The sequence below is a fragment of the Aegilops tauschii genome, chromosome 6, assembly GCF_002575655.3.
Source record: "Aegilops tauschii subsp. strangulata cultivar AL8/78 chromosome 6, Aet v6.0, whole genome shotgun sequence".
NCBI lineage: Eukaryota > Viridiplantae > Streptophyta > Magnoliopsida > Poales > Poaceae > Aegilops > Aegilops tauschii.
The window spans coordinates 491,936,426-491,954,056 of NC_053040.3; the positions used below are offsets into that span (position 1 = coordinate 491,936,426).

At 46.6% G+C, this 17,631-nt stretch overlaps 2 protein-coding genes across 2 annotated transcripts; both read right to left on the reverse strand.

Annotated features, from left to right (window-relative positions):
- Window positions 1–97: 97 nt before the first annotated feature.
- Window positions 98–5,605, reverse strand: LOC109776167 (uncharacterized). Its single transcript, XM_020334823.4, has 7 exons — window positions 5,265–5,605; window positions 3,500–3,744; window positions 2,414–3,095; window positions 1,978–2,332; window positions 1,460–1,551; window positions 1,135–1,329; window positions 98–1,049 (listed from the first exon to the last, which is right to left on the reverse strand). The coding sequence occupies exons 1-7, from the start codon at window positions 5,445–5,447 to the stop codon at window positions 351–353; spliced, it is 2,451 nt and encodes an 816-aa protein (XP_020190412.1). The 5' UTR covers window positions 5,448–5,605; the 3' UTR covers window positions 98–350.
- A 756-nt stretch (window positions 5,606–6,361) lies between these two features.
- On the reverse strand, window positions 6,362–8,004 carry LOC120967246 (MEIOTIC F-BOX protein MOF-like). Its single transcript, XM_040393872.1, has 4 exons — window positions 7,564–8,004; window positions 7,024–7,459; window positions 6,654–6,784; window positions 6,362–6,553 (listed from the first exon to the last, which is right to left on the reverse strand). Exons 1-4 carry the CDS (start codon window positions 8,002–8,004, stop codon window positions 6,362–6,364), a joined length of 1,200 nt encoding a protein of 399 aa, XP_040249806.1.
- Between the last annotated feature and the right edge of the window lie 9,627 nt (window positions 8,005–17,631).

Genomic DNA, 17,631 nt, shown 5'->3' on the forward strand with positions numbered 1-17,631 from the left:
ATTATAGATGGTTCTGCCTAGATGTTCATTATAGATGATTCTGCCTAGATGATTCCTGAACCTCATCAACTTGGTAGACCATGCAATGCCACTCATGTACTACTGAAACGCCATTAATTTGACATTACAGAAGTTCAGTATGGTAATTGCCACTCAGGTACTACTGAAACACCATTAAAGGTACACATTGTCCTAGCTGGTTCTGCCTAGATGTTCATTGTCAATCAACATTTATACATGTGTGACATGCATCTGGAATGATTCAGCTTAGCTACCATACACCGATTTCCCGATTGAAAAGAGAATCGACAGTGCACGACTGACCCAACTTGCTGCTCCTGGCTAATTAACTACGCGGAGGTGGTTCTCTCCATGCTGTTGGTCCTCGCGTTCTCCCGCATCTTCTCAACGATGTGCCGGCCCTTCTCCTCCACCTGCCGCCGCTTCTCCTCCAGCTTGTCCCCCATCTTCTTCCCCAGGTCCATCATCCGACTCCGCCTCCCGCTCTTCCGCTTTGCATCATCTCCAACAGAGCCCGCTGCTGCCGCCACCGCCTGCTGCTGCTGCTGCTGCTGCTGCTGTTCCCCCGCGGGTATGATGGCCCTCAGGGAGGTGTACGGTGGGGATCCTGCCCTGCTCTCCGATGAGTCTGCCTGGAGCTTCTCCGTGGCCAGCAGCGGTTTCCTCGGCTCGTCGGTAGCGTCCGGGTGAGGAGAGGCGGTCTCAGACAGGAGAGACTGCGCATGAGATGCTTCTGCAGGAGGGTCTTCGGCTGACTCGTCGATGGATTTCAGGGACTCCTCGCTCCCGGCTGAGGAAGCAGGCAGACTTGGTGCTCTGCTTTTGCTGATGGCATCGTCCTTGGGACCAGCTTCCTCAGGATGGGTTGGTGTGGCGGCTGCGACATGGCTTTTGGCCTCGGTGGGTTCATGGTTGAGCCAGATATAAGGTCCATCCTTGCGGGGGACCCAGTCATCCTTTTCTGCCAACATCCCTGGAATGGAAATGCTTTCACAGTTTGGAAGCACCAAGCTATCACGGAGCGAAACCTGACACGGCATGGTGTGTTTCGCTGTTAGACATGTATAAGTCAGAAAAGGAACAATATGTTCAGAGCAAGGTTGTGTTGTTTACCTTAATTCTGTTACCAATAAGTGATGCGATGCGACTGTTGGTAATTTTCCTATCACCAACGGAGGATTCCAAGTCCCACTCCAGGTCAGGCATAGATGTGAATCCATACCAGAGTTGATCCGACGGAGGGGGCTTCAGATGTATGCGCAAGGTACCTCTAACAGATGTGATTTTTATCGCCAGAGAAAGTGGAACCTGCAAGAAGAATGTAATGGCACATTTGATCTTAAGCTTTTGACATTTCTCTATGCTTAACGCATCCATAAGAATACATAGGTAAAACACATGAATGGCGAGTCAGGAGACAACGAGGAGAAGAGCAAACCTGTGAGACATGATCGGCTATTGAGTGCAACATATTTTTCAACCTTGATATATAAGTTGATGTCCATCCAGTGCTCTTCGACTGACTAGCATCTGATACAAAAGACCATAATGTCTTGATCACCATATAATGTACATACAACCAATGTCTATGGATCATAATTTGAGCCCTTCTATTAATATGATGTTTTGTTAGAATCATCAAGAAATAATAAATGCAGATACATGAAACCAGTATTCCCACATTGCATAGGAATACTTCTCTAATACAAAACTATTAACCTAAGTTCTGATGCAAGCCTGAAATCATAAATCCTAGCAATGTCTATCTGAAGTCTGCTACAGGTATATACAAAACCAACATAGGGAACTAACATGTCAAAGACTCTGAATATAGGGGTGGATCTGGACATTTTGCAGAAAGACAATGGCTCTCTTATCCTCTTAAGAATCATTTGGTCATTCGGTAGAACAAGCATAGACAAGACTTCCAAGGAAGAATATAAAGTTTACACAAACCTGCTTCGTCTTTTCCTTCCACTGAAGAAACTGAGTTCTGTGAACCTCTAAACTGGTTACCATACTGCTCAATACTCTCAAGAAGCTCTGAGTCAACCTCCCCATTAGAGTCTGTTCCGAAATTGGTTTTCATGAGGTCCTTCTGTAACTCTGGTTCCTCAACCTCAAGCCTCGTTTCAATGTCCAACAATATTCCGCCTGAATATTCAAAATCAACTTCAAAGGCCCACAGCTCATTTAAATCCAGTGGAAGAACTCTCATCGCATGCACATAAGGTGGAAGTTTTCCAAGGCTGAACTCCGTAAGTGTAATTTCACCCACATAAGCTGGGGTCCTCATGCTAGATAATGTTCGCTGTACAAATGGGAATCATGAATAAACAAAAAGGAAAGAACACACCAACAGATTTCTTGAACATTAGCAGTATAATCTAACCTGAATACGTGCTTTGATGGCCTTGTTTATCTCATCACTCATTTGAGCATCGAAAAAGAGCCGTGAGGATAGAAGGTTCCAACAGAGTGTACCTTCATCCACAACTTTATCATCTGCATTTACATCAGGAAAAGCTGGAAGCTGTCCAGTGTGACTCGATGGAGCAGTTGGGACACTGGGTTTTGCTGTATCTTGTGATGAGCTGCTACTGAACTTGTCCTCTTGTGGACCTAGGAAGGATTCAATAAACGGTGCACCCTGATAGCTGCGTAATTTATCTAACATCTTCCTTTCACCTTGTGTGGATGACGCAGCACTTGTTTTACCCTCCACGGGAACCTTTGTAGATGCCTTCTTTGCTAGCTTTTTGAGGAAAAGACGAACTTTGGAAGACCCGTCCGTCTTTGTTTCACTGTCCATAACCTCATGATCCTCAGCTGACATTGCTGTAGGCTTTAGGAAACACGGGTATTCAGAATTCAATGATGATATATAATTACCGAACTCTTTGCTCAACTTAGCATGCCAATTCAATTTCTCCTTGTCAGCAGTAGCTGCAAGACGAAGTGCTTTACACCATGATTCCTTCTCCCATGAAGTCTCAGCATAAAGAAAGCACACCTTGCTTCCATTATAGATCTCAGATTCCTGGCTTTCCACTTTTATTGGATACCTCTTAGTCCTGAAAGTAAGCAACAGTAGCACAATCACATATAGGTTAAGCATAAGAGTCTACCAGCTGTAGCCGAACAGCTTGATGAAAGGCACATAAAGTTGCTTGTTAAATACTACTACTTGTCCTCTAAAATAGATTTCGTTCTTACAGGAGTCCCTTCATCAAAAAACTTATGTACTTAATCTTTAGCTGATTGTAACATGTATGATTTACCTTCGAACCAAGACATTCAATGCAATTCATCAAATATACTTCTCAGATTTGTTTGGTACTTAATAAGGCAAGCTCAAACTTAAATAACTATTGTCTCAAAAAATATTAACTAGCTTCACATTTATTTACATGTAGAAAAAGATGACTGATAATTTATTGATCAAAGGTAAGCATTTTCATTTGTGTGTCGCACTGACCATTTGCGCGATGACATACTTGATGCAGAAACAGCAACGACCGTGCAATTCAAAAGCTCAATCGTAGTGTCAGGGCCATCAGGACCAGACAAACTAAGTGAGTGCCCCTTGATTTTAGCTGATTTCTTTGCAGGAAAAACCTCGACAATACTCTTTTTCTCCTTCGTCTCTTTGGGACCTCCACTTGATAAGCGCTCATTACTAACTTTTGGTAGCTTTTCTGGCTCTAGTATCCACAGAGAGCCCTGTCAATATATATGGCAGTAATGTGAGTAGGCTTCATCAATGATCATTAGCGATAAAACACACAATAGCTAAATGCAAAGCAATTGCATATCCTTCAAGCCAAAGCAATTTGATGAGAACTGAATGCAAAGTTAAAAAAGCCCTTCACTGAAACATACAACAGCTAAATGCAAAGCAATGGCATCTCCTTCAAGCCAAAGCAATTTGATGATAACTGAATGCAAAGTTAAAAAAGCCCTTCACTGGCCAAATTCATGTTGCATATATTTTTCTTCAGCCATCCTATTCACAATATAAGTTGGATAGTGCACATTCGTAAATACAATCCTTGCCTGGACAACAGAAATTAATTAACATCGCTTATAAAGACAGAGGAATATCATGATGTAAACAGAGTCATAGGCAAGATGTAGTGTTATAGCTTCTGACTATGGTCGATCCATATGTATCTTGGTCAACAGTGACAAACTGACAGTGAGGCTTTACAAGTTCGCATAACCAGAGGCAAGTTGCTTATACTCAAGGTCAAGGCTCTTAAGCACGCATCATACTCGTAGACTCCTTGATATAATATAAGCAAAGGACTTATGCACTCTATTACATGTGCATCCCAAAACCGTTTAATGTGAGTCATCCCATTCTTCAGATTAAAATTAGTGATAAGACCATCCAGGAGACGCCATCCAACAGAGACACAAAATGTATCCTTCAGTGTATTGCTTCTGAGTTCTAAAATTGCTAGAACTAACAGCCAGGCATGCTAAAGGATATCATCACAGATCAAAGGTGCATGTCACTGTCAGAAGCGATTAAAAACCCTGGGAACCTGACTAGTATGCAAATATGATATGTACAAACACAGAGTAGCAATTCCCACTCATGGACTACATGATTTTTCTAGTTAACAACTGGGACTACATATGCTGGTGCCAAAAAGGAACACCAATTTAACGTGAGAAGGCGACACTCAATTTCAATATGCTAAATATATCACAAGGATTGAGATCTGTCATCAGAGGCAGCTCAGCACACACTGCCTGGGAAACATTCGACATAACGAAATAAACAGATGGAATACATATAAGGAGCAAACTGCAACCCCACGTCGTAAACTACATTGGCACCCAGGATCCAAATTAAAGCAGAACCCTGAACACAAACCCCAACGTGGTGGGGGGTTTGGGGCGGTTAACAGGAATGCGCAGCATAGTTGGTCCTCCCAACCAAGAGCAAAAGCAGCCCAGGTGTCCCCCAATTTCAACCACCGCAATTGGGGGAAGGAAGAACTGGCCCGAATGCGCACGCACTGTTGCTGCCCCCAATCAGCAGCAATCCAACCACAACCACCCTAAGCAAAGCTACTAGCACCAACTACGCGGCTTCGAGCTCGCGAACCGAACGAACTCCTAAACGTACCGCGTGGTCCGCATCTGCGCCAAGCTCCGGAGCAGTTGCTGCCGCGGAATCGAGAAGCGGACCAAGCTACGGCAGGTAGTGGGGCGTGTTGCCTACTTCTCACCTTCTTCTCGCAGGGGAACGGCTGCTCGCCGGGGAGCTCCTGGTCGCCGGGCTGCGCCGCGGCCGCGGCGGCCTCCTGGCGGCGGAGGAGGCGGCGCGCGACCCAGAGCAGCGCGGCCGCCTCGGCCGCGGCCAGCGCGAGCAGGCCGAGGAGGAAGCCCGCCAGGAACCCCGCGGAGGCCATCCTCCTCCCGGCGGCGGCGGGGACGTCGTCGCCGGCGCGGCGGGGCGGCGGGGGAGGGACTGGAGTGCGAAAAGGGGGAAGCAGCGGGTGCTCGCCGCGTGAGGAGGAGAAAACGGACGGAACGCGTGGCGTGGGGAGACGCCCTTTCTCTTTTCTTTTTCTCGCTTCCGGCCGCGCACCGCGTGGAGATGGCAGGTGGTTGGACGGGGAGTATGACGTGTGGGCCCGGGGGATGACGGGGCCCGCATGTCCGTGGTTGGGTGGGCGGGGGGCGGGCGCGGGGTGGCTCGGTTGCTTCGCCCCGTCGGCTTTGGAATTGGAATGGAATTCCACGGTGGCTACGCGTTTTGTGGTACATGGACTTGTATGTACGGATTTGTGTACGAGATGAGCTCTCTGAGTATACCTGGCCACGGGATACCCGGCCCGACCTTGCCCACGGCGGGGGGCAGAGCAGAAATATGAGCCTCGCGTGGCGTGTGGCGTGCTCTTCCCGCTCTCGTGTGGCGTGCGTACCTACAGTCGCATGTATGTTTTTCTTAAATGGACCGACGTCGGGTAATTCATCCTGTCATGAGCCTCGAGGTGTTACCGAACCCATAGTTTGGTTGTATTTGTATGAAAAAATATCAGTTGTACTTGGATTGTTTATGTATCTAAACAATTTTCTCGTAGGAATGTATTGTTCTGATGAAATCCGAGTACAACACTCCAAGAATAACGTCACTTTAAATAAGAAAACTGTGATAGTCTACGTAGCTAGTTAGAATTAGAACGAACTTCTAGTGTGATATCCGCAGACGATTCATTTAGTCATTTGATACTAGAGTTGTTTCAATTATTCATGGGTACCCTCATTTTGTCCCGAATTAATTATCGGACACGATTGTACACGACGTCTTGACCTGCATCCATTACGCAGGCAGCACCCCTTTAGAGATTTCTGATAAAACTCTATCCATATGTTCATCCTCTTGTTGTCGGCGCTTGATTTCTATCACTGCCAACTTCTTGGACCAAAAACCAACGGGTGCGACTGGCGTTGCGCCATGGCTTTTGGAAGATGCCATCTCCTTCTTCCTTTTCACGATCGGGGAAGCTACAAACTGTGATTGCACAAGTAAGATTATTTGATTAGCTAGAGTAGCAACAAACCAAAAACTAGTTGGAGGCAAGGCAACCAAATTGTTACTAGGTAGGACGTACCATGCATAGGTGCAACGCAAGCTTCTCCAAGTTTGATGTGTTCCTGAGGATGTTTGTCAACGCCTGTAAGTTCCCTCCGACGTCACAGTTTTCTAGGAGCAAGCTTCTCAAGTTAGAGAGCACCGGGAACTCTTGGGAAACACAAATAAACATACATAATGGAATATATTGATGCTTGCTAGATGCAGGTAAGATATGATCATGACAATAGTAGCCAAAGTACGTAGTACGTATTTCTAAGTTTTTAATTAATGCTTGTTGAATAATTGAAGACGTAATAAGTACCATGGTGGTGAATCCTTGAAGATGTAGCTTTACGATGTTGGGGAATAGGGCTAGGAAGCCGGGCGTGGATTTGAAGAAGACCAACTTGCGGGCTCATGCGCTGCTTCGTTCAGAAGCCAGAGCTCGCCCGCGGCCGGCGGGCATGAGGAGCCGAATTGATGCCTCGGTGAGTGCCGCCAACAGCTCCGAGGCTGCTGCTCCTCGGGCTGTGAGCATGCTCTCGCGCTCCTCGCCGTTGAACAAGAAGTCGAGGCAGAGAGAGAGGCGAGGCGGGGGAGCACCATCCTAGGAGCAGCACCGGTGTGGTATGTGTTGATGACGGTGAGGCGCCGGAGCGTGGGCGAGGAGACGGAGAGCATGTGCATATCGCACCTCTCGGCGTAGAACTCCTTGAGGGCCGGGCAGAGATGGCCGAGATTCTCCACAAAGCCGATGTTCACGTGGACACCGAGGAGCCGCAGGGTCGTCAGGCGCCGCGTGTGACCGGCGGAGCACGCCGACATGCCCGGCTTGGAGCCTGGCTGAAGTACCGACGAGTGCGGTTTCCAGGTGATGACTCGGCCGTGTGCGGCTGAGGCGTGGATGTCGACGGCGGCCGGAAGGTGCCGGAGGCCTCGGCGGTTGCCGTGTCGCCGGCGCGGCCGGCCAGGTGCAAGCGGAAGACGTCGAGCCCCGCCGCTGGCCGGATCGACATCAGGAGGCCGTCACCGAAGTCCTCGAAGCGGTCCCAGCTGTACTGGCCGTTGACGAGCTCCCGATCGTCGATGTCGACGCGGGGCACGTCGCGCCACAGGTTCCTCCACCGCCGCGACAGCACGCACGTCCGCACGGCCTGCTGGGACCCGAGGTAGGAGAGTATGACGTGCAGGAGGCAGTCCGGCAGGTCGCCCAGCCGGTCGGCGGCGGCGCTTGCCAGTACCGCTGTCCATGACGATCGGATCGTGGCGTGTCGCCCGCTTGGAGTTGGAGGCAAGGGCTGCTGGCTGTTTATACGTGACGCTTCGTCGTAACTCGTAAGGACTTTTCGACGGGATGGAGTTGGTTTGTTGACTTTGAAATCAGCCATCGGCTCCTGCTCAGTGAACTCGCCCGTGCTCACGGACTTTGACGTGTGGGTGAACGCCACGCGTGAACGAAAACATGCGAAAGGAAAAGAGATAAAGCAAGGCAATTCCAATATTAAGGATGGCAATGAATAGGGTACAAGATGGGTAGAGCAATACGATATCCATACCTGTGTAGTTAATGGGTACAAAAATTCTAACCATATCCACACCCACGGGCACAAAACTATATCCGTAACCCATACTCGACGGGTATCCATACCCACTGGGTACCCTACGGGTAGATCAAATAATACACACGTTATTCACGATTTTATATTCATCCATAGCACATTTAACAAAACACACATTTATCTCAACTTAATAACATATGGATGAGTATAAGACAATTATCTCAATTCAAATTGACAACTGGAAAAAAAAAAACTTGAATGGGCATCATACAAGTGGTTTTTGACGATAGGAAACTTGGGCAGCCAAGGGGAATAAATGATGAGATCTTAATCATCAGCCCAGCAAAAAATACATAACAACCAACAAGTGGTAAGCAACCTGAATTTATATGACACCAGCTTGTGAGATGTCACCCAGCTTATAAATTCATATGAAGATAGTGATATATCATTTGTTAAATACATTCACTAAGAAACTCAGGAGCTCCGATTTCTGAACTATGGTTCGTGACACTTCCAAGTTCTTAGCCAACAGATCCGCCATCATATTGGCTCCCCGAGGACAATGACTAAAAACTATAGAAATAAAATTACTAGCTAAGAAAGAACATTCTTTATAAATTGCCGCTGCCCGTCCAAGTGAATTCCGGCCACTCAGCATGATCTCAATTACCTCTAGACAGTTTGTTGCAACCAACTTCATTCGCTAGTAGGAGACCACAATATATATATATATATATATATATATATATATATATATATATATATATATATATATATATATATATATATAGAGAGAGAGAGAGAGAGAGAGAGAGAGAGAGAGATTGGCTATTCGTCACCCTGGGTGAGGAATAGTTATTCTTCACCCCCCCCTCTATTTTACCACCAATGCACTGTAATTTTACGTTCCGTAAGTTTTGTCTTATTTATGACGTAAAAAGAGACCGTAAGAAAATATATAATCGCCGTAAAAAATATTTTATGTTATGTAAAATTACAAACGTAAAAACGTAGTGTAAAATATACATAAACTCCAAATTTTCTTGTTTTATGACCTATATTTTTAGTTTCTTATACCAAATTTTACGTAGTGAATCAAAGGGAATGTAACTATTTGAAATCCAAATGTAATTTAATTATGAAGTGATCGTAAGATTACCTCAGGTGAAGAATAACTTATTCTGCACCCTGGGTGATGAATATCATCACTATATATATATATATCCAATAAATCTTGAATCCAATATTTAAAAATAACAACATTTCAAAAAACAAAAATGCCATATTATACATAGTTTAAGTTTGAACACATTTCTGGTGTGCTATCCATGGTCTTCTTAAATGGTTTTATCATAGTTGTTCCTATTTTCATGGGTACCCTAGTTTCATCCTGACACAATTACACATGACGTCTTGACCTGCCTCCATTGTGCCGGCAACATCCCCTTAGAGATCTCTAATAAAACTCTAGCCATGTGTTCATCATCTTGCTGTCGGCGCTTGATTTCTATAGTTGTTAACTTCTTGCCCCAAAAACCATCAGGTGCAACTGGAGTTGTACAATGGCTTTCGGAAGACGCCATCTCCTTCCACCTTTTCACAATCTCTAATAAATAATTTTTTTCTCTGTTTTTTGTTTTCTCTTTTGCTTTATTTGTTTTGTTTTGTTTCTACTTACAACAAAAAACTTATTTATTTTATTTCTAATTACTTATGTATTTTACTTTAATTATTTTATTTTTATTTATTTTACTGCTGCTATTTTTATTTATTTTACTGCTGCTTTTTGTATTTAATTTATTAAGGTTTATTTATTTTAGTTACTATAGTTTATTTTATTTTATTTTATTAAGGTTTATTTATTTTTATTTATTTTATTAAGGTTTATTTATTTTATTTACTATAAAAAATGAACATAGATACGCTTATAGAGGAAATTCAACCTAAATTCATAATAAATTTCTATGAAATTTACTGTGAATTTAGGTCAAATTCCCTGTATAAGGGCATCTATTTTCACTTTAAGAGGAGCTCAACAAGGCAGAGAGGGACGGGCTTATAAATTGGTGTGAGCGCCCTTCGGTTGGCGAGGTGGGACTAAACACTGGCCGCAACTAGGACCAGCCCTTTAATCCCGGTTTGTGGTACGAACCGGGACTAAAGGGTGGTGGGCCAGGAGCGTGGCCCATTGGTCCCGGTTTGTCCCACCAACCGGGACCAAAGGGTCCGGACGAACCGGGACCAATGCCCCCATGAGGCCCGGCAGGCCCCTGGCCGCACGAACCGAGACCAATGCTCACATTAGTCCCGGTTCGTGACTGAACCGGGACTAATGTGAATATTGCCCTGTGACCAAAGCCCAGTTTTCTACTGGTGAGTGAACTGTACATCATGGAGAGTTTTCATGACTACAAGATGGTGAATAACCGTTCTGTGGTTGAACAAGCTCATGAGATACAGTGCATTGTGAAGGAACTTGAACTCCTTAAATGTGTTCTACCCGACAAATTCGTGGTTGGGTGCATGATTGCAAAGTTGCCTCCTTGATGGAGGAATTTCGCCACAACTCTGAAGCATAAGAGACAGGAGATATCAGTTGAAAATCTGATTGCATCTCTTGATGTTGAAGAAAAAGCTCGGGCTAAAGATACTACTGAAAAAGGAGGTGAGGTTCAGCCTACTGCTAACATGGTGCAGAGGTACCCACAGAACAAGAACAAAGGGAAGAACAAACCTGTTTTCAACAAGCCTACCAAGACTACTACCTGCAAGAAGAAGAAGTTCAACAAGGCTGAGCTAGAGTGCTACGCCTGTGGGAAGCCCGGACACTTTTCCAAGGAATGACCTGAACGTGCAGACCGCAGAGGGAAAACAAGCTCCAAGACTGTCAACATGGTGACCGCTAGCAATACTGATGGGTATGGTAATTTACCTATTGTGCTTTTAGTATTTCAATCATCTTCGTGGTAGATTGATTCGGGTGCTAACGTTCATGTGTGTGCTGACATCTCCTTGTTTACTTCTTATCAGGTCGCAAGGGATTCTTCCGTCCTAATGGGGAATGGGTCACATGCTTCTGTTCGTGGCATTGGCACGGTGGATCTGAAGTTTACTTCGGGAAAGATCGTGCAACTAAGGAACGTGCAGCATGTCCCTACTATGAACGAGAATCTAGTTAGCGGCTCCCTTCTATGTCGAGATGGATTTAAGGTAGTTTTAGAGTCGAATAAAGTAATCGTGTCAAGATTTGGAAAATTTATAGGAAAAGGCTATGAGTGCGGAGGCTTGTTCCGCTTTTCCCTTTCAGATTTTTGCAATAAGTCAATAAACCAAATTTGTGCTAGTGTTAATGATGATGCAAGTATTTGGCACTCTCGTTTATGTCATATTAATTTTGGTTTAATGTCTCAGCTATCCAGCATGAGTTTAATTCCGAACTTCACAGTTGCCAAAGGTTCTAAGTGCCATAGTTGTGTGCAATCGAAGCAACCTCGAAAGCCTCATAAGGCTGCCGAGGAGAGAAACTTGGCACCTCTAGAACTCATACATTCTGATCTTTGTGAGATGAATGGTGTGTTGACAAAAGGTGGAAAGAGATATTTCATCACTTTGATTGATGATGCGACTAGATTTTGCTATGTTTATTTGTTGCAAACTAAAGATGAAGCATTAGACTACTTTAAAATCTATAAGCTGAAGTTGAAAATCAACTAGAGAGAAAGATCAAGCGTCTTAGGTCCGATCGTGGTGGAGAGTATTTTCCCAAGTTTTTGATGAATTTTGTGAGGAACATGGTATTATTCATGAGAGGACGCCTCCCTATTCACCTCAATCAAATGGAGTGGCCGAGAGGAAGAACCGCACATTGACTGACTTGGTGAATGCCATGTTAGACACTGCTGGTTTATCTAAGGCATGGTGGGGGGAGGCTCTATTGACTTCAATGTCATGTCCTGAATAGAGTTCGCAACAATAATAAGGAGAAAACCCCTTATGAGGAGTGGGTTGGGAGAAAACCATCACTTTCTTATTTGCGCACTTGGGGTTGTTTGGCAAAGGTCAATATTCCTATTCCTAAGAAACGCAAACTTGGACCAAAGACAGTGGATTGTGTCTTTCTAGGGTATGCTCAACGGAGCATTGCTTATAGGTTTTTAGTGGTAAAATTTGAAGTACCTGATATGCACGTTGATACTATAATGGAATCTCGTGATGCAACATTTTTTGAGAACATATTTCCTATGAAAGATATGCATAGCATTTCTAGATTTTCTTCTGAGATAATTCCTGAATCTAGTACAACTGATAAATATTTCGAACAATCACATGAGGAAGTTCTTGAGAAGGATAACAATGAAGTTCCTATAAGGAACAAGAGACAAAGGATTGCAAAATCCTTTGGTGATGATTTCATTGTATACCTTGTGGACGACACACCCAAGACGATTGCAGAAGCATATGCATCTCCGGATGTAGATGATTGGAAAGAAGCTGTTCATAATGAGATGGACTCAATTCTTTCTAATGGAACTTGGGAACTAACTGATAGACCATATGGTTGTAAACCTGTGGGCTGTAAGTGGGTGTTCAAAAAGAAGCTAAAGCCTGATGGTACTATTGATAAGTACAAGGCGCGGCTAGTGGCCAAGGGCTACACTCAGAAAGAAGGCGAAGATTACTTTGACACATATTCACCCGTTGCTAGAATGACCACCATTCGAGTGTTACTTTCCTTGGCTGCCTCTTATGGTCTTATCATTCATCAAATGGATGTAAAGACAGCTTTTCTCAATGGAGAGTTGGAAGAGGAGATCTATATGGATCAGCCTGACGGGTTTGTGGTAAAGGGTGAAGAGAGAAAGGTGTGCAAGTTGTTAAAATCTTTGTATGGTCTGAAACAGGCACCTAAGCAATGGCATGAGAAGTTTGAAAGAACTCTGACTTCTGCAGGATTTGTCATTAACGAGGCTGATAGGTGTGTTTACTCATGGAGGTGGCGCAGTGTCATGGAGGTCTTGCAAGCAAACCATATTGACGAGGTCAACTATGGAAGCAGAACTAATTGCTTTGGACACAACTACTGTTGAGGCAGAATGGCTGCGTGAGCTCTTGATGGACTTGCCGGTTGTTGAAAAACCTGTACCAGCTATTCTTATGAATTATGATAACCAAACGGTTATCGCTAAAGTGAACAATTCTAAAGGTAATGCAAAGTCATCAAGACACGTGAAGAGACGTTTGAAGTCTGTCAGGAAGTTGAGAAACTCCGGAGTAATAACTGTTACGTATATACAAACAGACAAAAACCTGGCAGATCCCTTTACAAAGGGACTATCACGAAATGTGATAGATATTGCATCGAGGGAGATGGGTATGAGACCCATAGATGTTACACCATAGTAGTAACCCAACCTTTGTGATCGGAGATCCCGTGAATTAGGATCTGGGAAGAACAAGCTATTGGTTAACTGAGGAGAGTAATAACTAATGATCGTCTCCAAGTGAAGATGCAAAACTCTCAGAGCTGTAAGGCTCAGATCTGTAAGGCAGGTTGGCAACATGCCTTAACGTGGTTCTATTGACTATAATTAGCAAAGATGCTGTCCTACAGAGCAGTCTTGAAAGAACACACCTATATGAGTTCTGACTGTAAACATCCCAGTCTATGAGATTTGGGTGATCTCTAGTAAGCTCACGAAGAGACCAGGGAGTATGACATATAAGCTCCAAACCGCGGGGTAGCCTACTGGCGGTCAGGTACTGGTTATGACTTTGAGTGAAACCTGTTCACACAAAACTAGCAATTCAAGGCATAGTCCATTGTCAAGTTGTGAATGGATGTAGCTTAAAGTTCTAGGCAGAAGTTCAACTTAACAGTCTCTGCTGAAACACTGGTATATTAAACAAGTGGTGAGAGAATGCAAATCTCTAAATGGGTATTTGAGATCTGGTGGGGGATTGTTCGAATTAATGGGCTAGGCCCATAGCAATTTCTGAAATCTCAAAGCCTATGTGTAAAATGGCAAGTGGTGGTGCTAAGTTTAGTCCCACCCCGAAAATTGAAAAAGAGTTGGACCTCTTTATATAGTGGGTTCTCTCCACCACTCTAAGTGGTGTGTGAGAAGAGAAAGGGAAAACCACATGCGCGCACTCGCTCGCCTCGCCGGGCCGGGCCGGGCCGAGGCGAGGTGTACATGCGACATGCGCGTGAATGGTCCGCCGAAATCCGGTCCGTCTCTTTGCAGGAGCGCAGCTTCCTTTTGCCGTTTTATTTTTATGTCTTGGCAGACAAGTTTTTGATTTCTTGTCCGGTAAGTATACAAATTAAAAACCGAGTCGGTTTGGGATTGTGATCGCGACACAATACCGCCTCTGGTCCTAATATATATATACAGCTACCGGCTGCGGCCAGAAACACACCGAAAACACTTAGGGTTTTGCCTCATCTCACAACTTGCGCCGCCGTCGTAGTCTACTCCATCCCAAACGCCGGCGTGCATCGGCGCGTGGGAGAGCAGGTCTCCGGAACCGTTCGTCTTTGCGATCCTGCACCGGGAGAGGACGAATTAGGTTTTTGGAAAGCGTTGTGCGCGACTGCTCAAATTCGTCATCACGGGTCGTTTTCCGTCCAAGTCGGGCGGTGCTATTCATCGTCGTATTCATCGCCGTCAGCAGCAGATCGTCGCCAACATCGTCATCAACACCATCGCACCCATAATAGCTAACGATCAGTACGTCCAACATCCTCTGTTCATGTCTGTCTCTACAGCTATTGTTACATGTTTGCTGCTGTTATGCATATCTTGTTGTTTTTCTAGATTATTGCATGCTAGTATCTTTTTTAGTCATGAATTATTTACTGGAAGTAATCATGAACTTGCCTAATATTTCAACAGCAGAGGGAGGCGAGACGGCGAGCCACCAGCCTGGGAGCGATGGCGGTGCGGTAGTAGTGGCGCCTGTCGACGACAGTGAGGCGTCTGAGGGTGGGTGATGCCAGTACGTCCATCCATGTAGCACCTCTCGGCGTGGAGCTCCCGGATGGTCGGACAGTGCCGGCCGAGGTCCTCCACGAAGCCATCCAGGATGTTGACCCCGACGAGCCGCAGCTTGGTGAGGCGGCGCATGCCGACTGGGCGTGCGGCGGGTCTCCGTCGCCGTAGGGTCCGGGGCGCGGGAACGGCAAGTGCGGTCTCCAGGAGACAGCGTGGATGTCCACGGCGGCCAGGAGGTGCCGGAGGCCGCGGCGGATCCATCTGCCGGAGGTGCGGTTGTCGCAGACGCGGCTGGCCAGGTGCAGGCGGAATGATGTCAGGAGGCGATCGCTGAAGTCCTCGAAGCGCTCCCAGTGCTGGCCGTCGCCGCCGTTGGTGAAGTCCCGGTCGTCGATGTCGACGCTGGGCACGTCGAGAAACAGGTGCCTCCACCGCCGGGACAGCACGCTCGTCTGCACCGCCTGCCGGGACCTGAGGTAGGAGAGTATGACGTGGAGGAGGCAGTCCGGCAGGTCGCCCAGCCGGTCGGCGGCGTCGACGCGAAGGCGCTTCCTCCTGGTACTTGTGCCCATGAAGATTGGATCGTGGCGTGTAGTCGGTCGGTTTGAGACTTTGAGGTCGCATGCCTTTTTATACGTGACGGGATGGAGTTGCCTTGTTGACTTGAAAATCAGATTCATGGACGACACCTGCAGAATTATTATTTTTTTGGCCGATGCAACAAATCAAACCGGCTGTTGCCAGTAAATTTGAAGCCGCCACGCTGACCGTCTGATCCCTCCTCTCTCCTTCAATCTCACGGCACCCGAAGCCTGCGACGACCACTGCTGCACTGCATCGGAGCACGGGTAGCCACCGGTGACGCTTAACTGCAGCACCAACACCGGCCCCCGCGCTCCATCGCAGCACCCGCCACTGTCGGCGATGCTTGCGATGCTCACTGCAGCACCAACGCCGGTGTTAGACTGTATATGTATACGTAGACTTGTTTATACGTAGACTTGTATATACACCTTGTATATTGTACCCTTTGGTACTTATATATAATGAGATAGCCGCACCCCTTTGGGGTGTCGAGCAGTTGCCAAATATTGTGTCTTACAGCCGGTGCGACGGTGCTCCATCGCAACACCCAACGGTCGCCGAAGATGTTTCAGCGCAGCGCCACACCGGCGCAACAGTTCTCCATCACAGCACCCCGACGGCCAACATCCAAGCTTCACTGCAGGGCGGTGCTCCATGGCGGCACCGGCAACCCCCGTCGAAAGCTCCATCGTGGCACCCGATGGCCGCCGGAGAACCTTCACAGCGGCGCCATCAGCGGCGACGGAGTGCTGCGGCGGGAGGGGAGGATGGCAGCCGCTGCCGTCACTAGCAAAGACCATTGCCGCAAAACACTGGACGCTCGAAGGCAAACTACATTGCATCGGCACGCTTTGCAACCCTGGATGCTCACCGATCGACAGCACAACCATGCCCTCCAACACCAGCAGCACTAGCGTGCCCTTCAACACCGGCAGCAGCGAGCCCGCGTGGGAGCTGCAGGTCGCTGACGGTTGGAGTGCGGCAGGTCGCTGCCGGTTGGAGTGTTGCAAGCTGCCCCGGGGGTCGCTCTAACAAGGTCTATTGGCGAAGAGGTGGGGCGGCTTGCTCCAACAAAGATTAATGGTGAGCCGGTGGACAGGCTTGGCGGGGTGAGACAGAGGGTGGAGAGGAAGAAGGGGTTCTCGCTCAGCCGTGCGGTAGGGAAAAGGGAAAGACAGACTACCGTTGACGCCAGAGATAAGGAAAACTGCACTGGATCATGGTGTGGTCCCACGCGGACATGTGGCGAGCAGGCGTCACGGCTTAACTCCTGGAGAAATCATCCGAATAGCTTGCAGCTCACGGTGCCTCCACCACATGGTTTCATTATCGTCTGCTGGGGTTCCAACATAACCACTAGCTGCCGTCATGGCGCGCCGGGCACCTGTTGCAGCACCACCACGCAGCTCCAAACGTTCGCCGGCACCCCTGCTTTCTTTGGTTCCAGCAAAAAATGTCGCTGGCCGAAGCAATTGGGTCAGTGGTTGCAACTCTATCGCGTGCCGGTCGCAGTGTCTCATAGCTGGTCGAGCTCATCTAGATTGCATTCGTATGCTAGCATTTTCATTGAAATGGTACACGTGAGTTGTGCGATGAAGAGGTTCATCTTCTCTTTTTGTCTCCCTCCATCAGTCGCTTTAGAAAAATATAAATCTCAAAACTCTCCGATTGCTTCGTGAAAACCATGCATCCGAACGTATGGGCTCTAGTATTCCCATGTTCAGAAATCACCTAATACTGTATTTGGTGTGAACGATTAATTCTTCAAGAAAGACAAAGTTCAGAGCTGATTTAAAAGGGGGGAAGCTCTTTCGTATTCAATATGTATTTTTTTTCGAGAAGGTCAAGGCCATATATTAAATTCAGTTTTGAT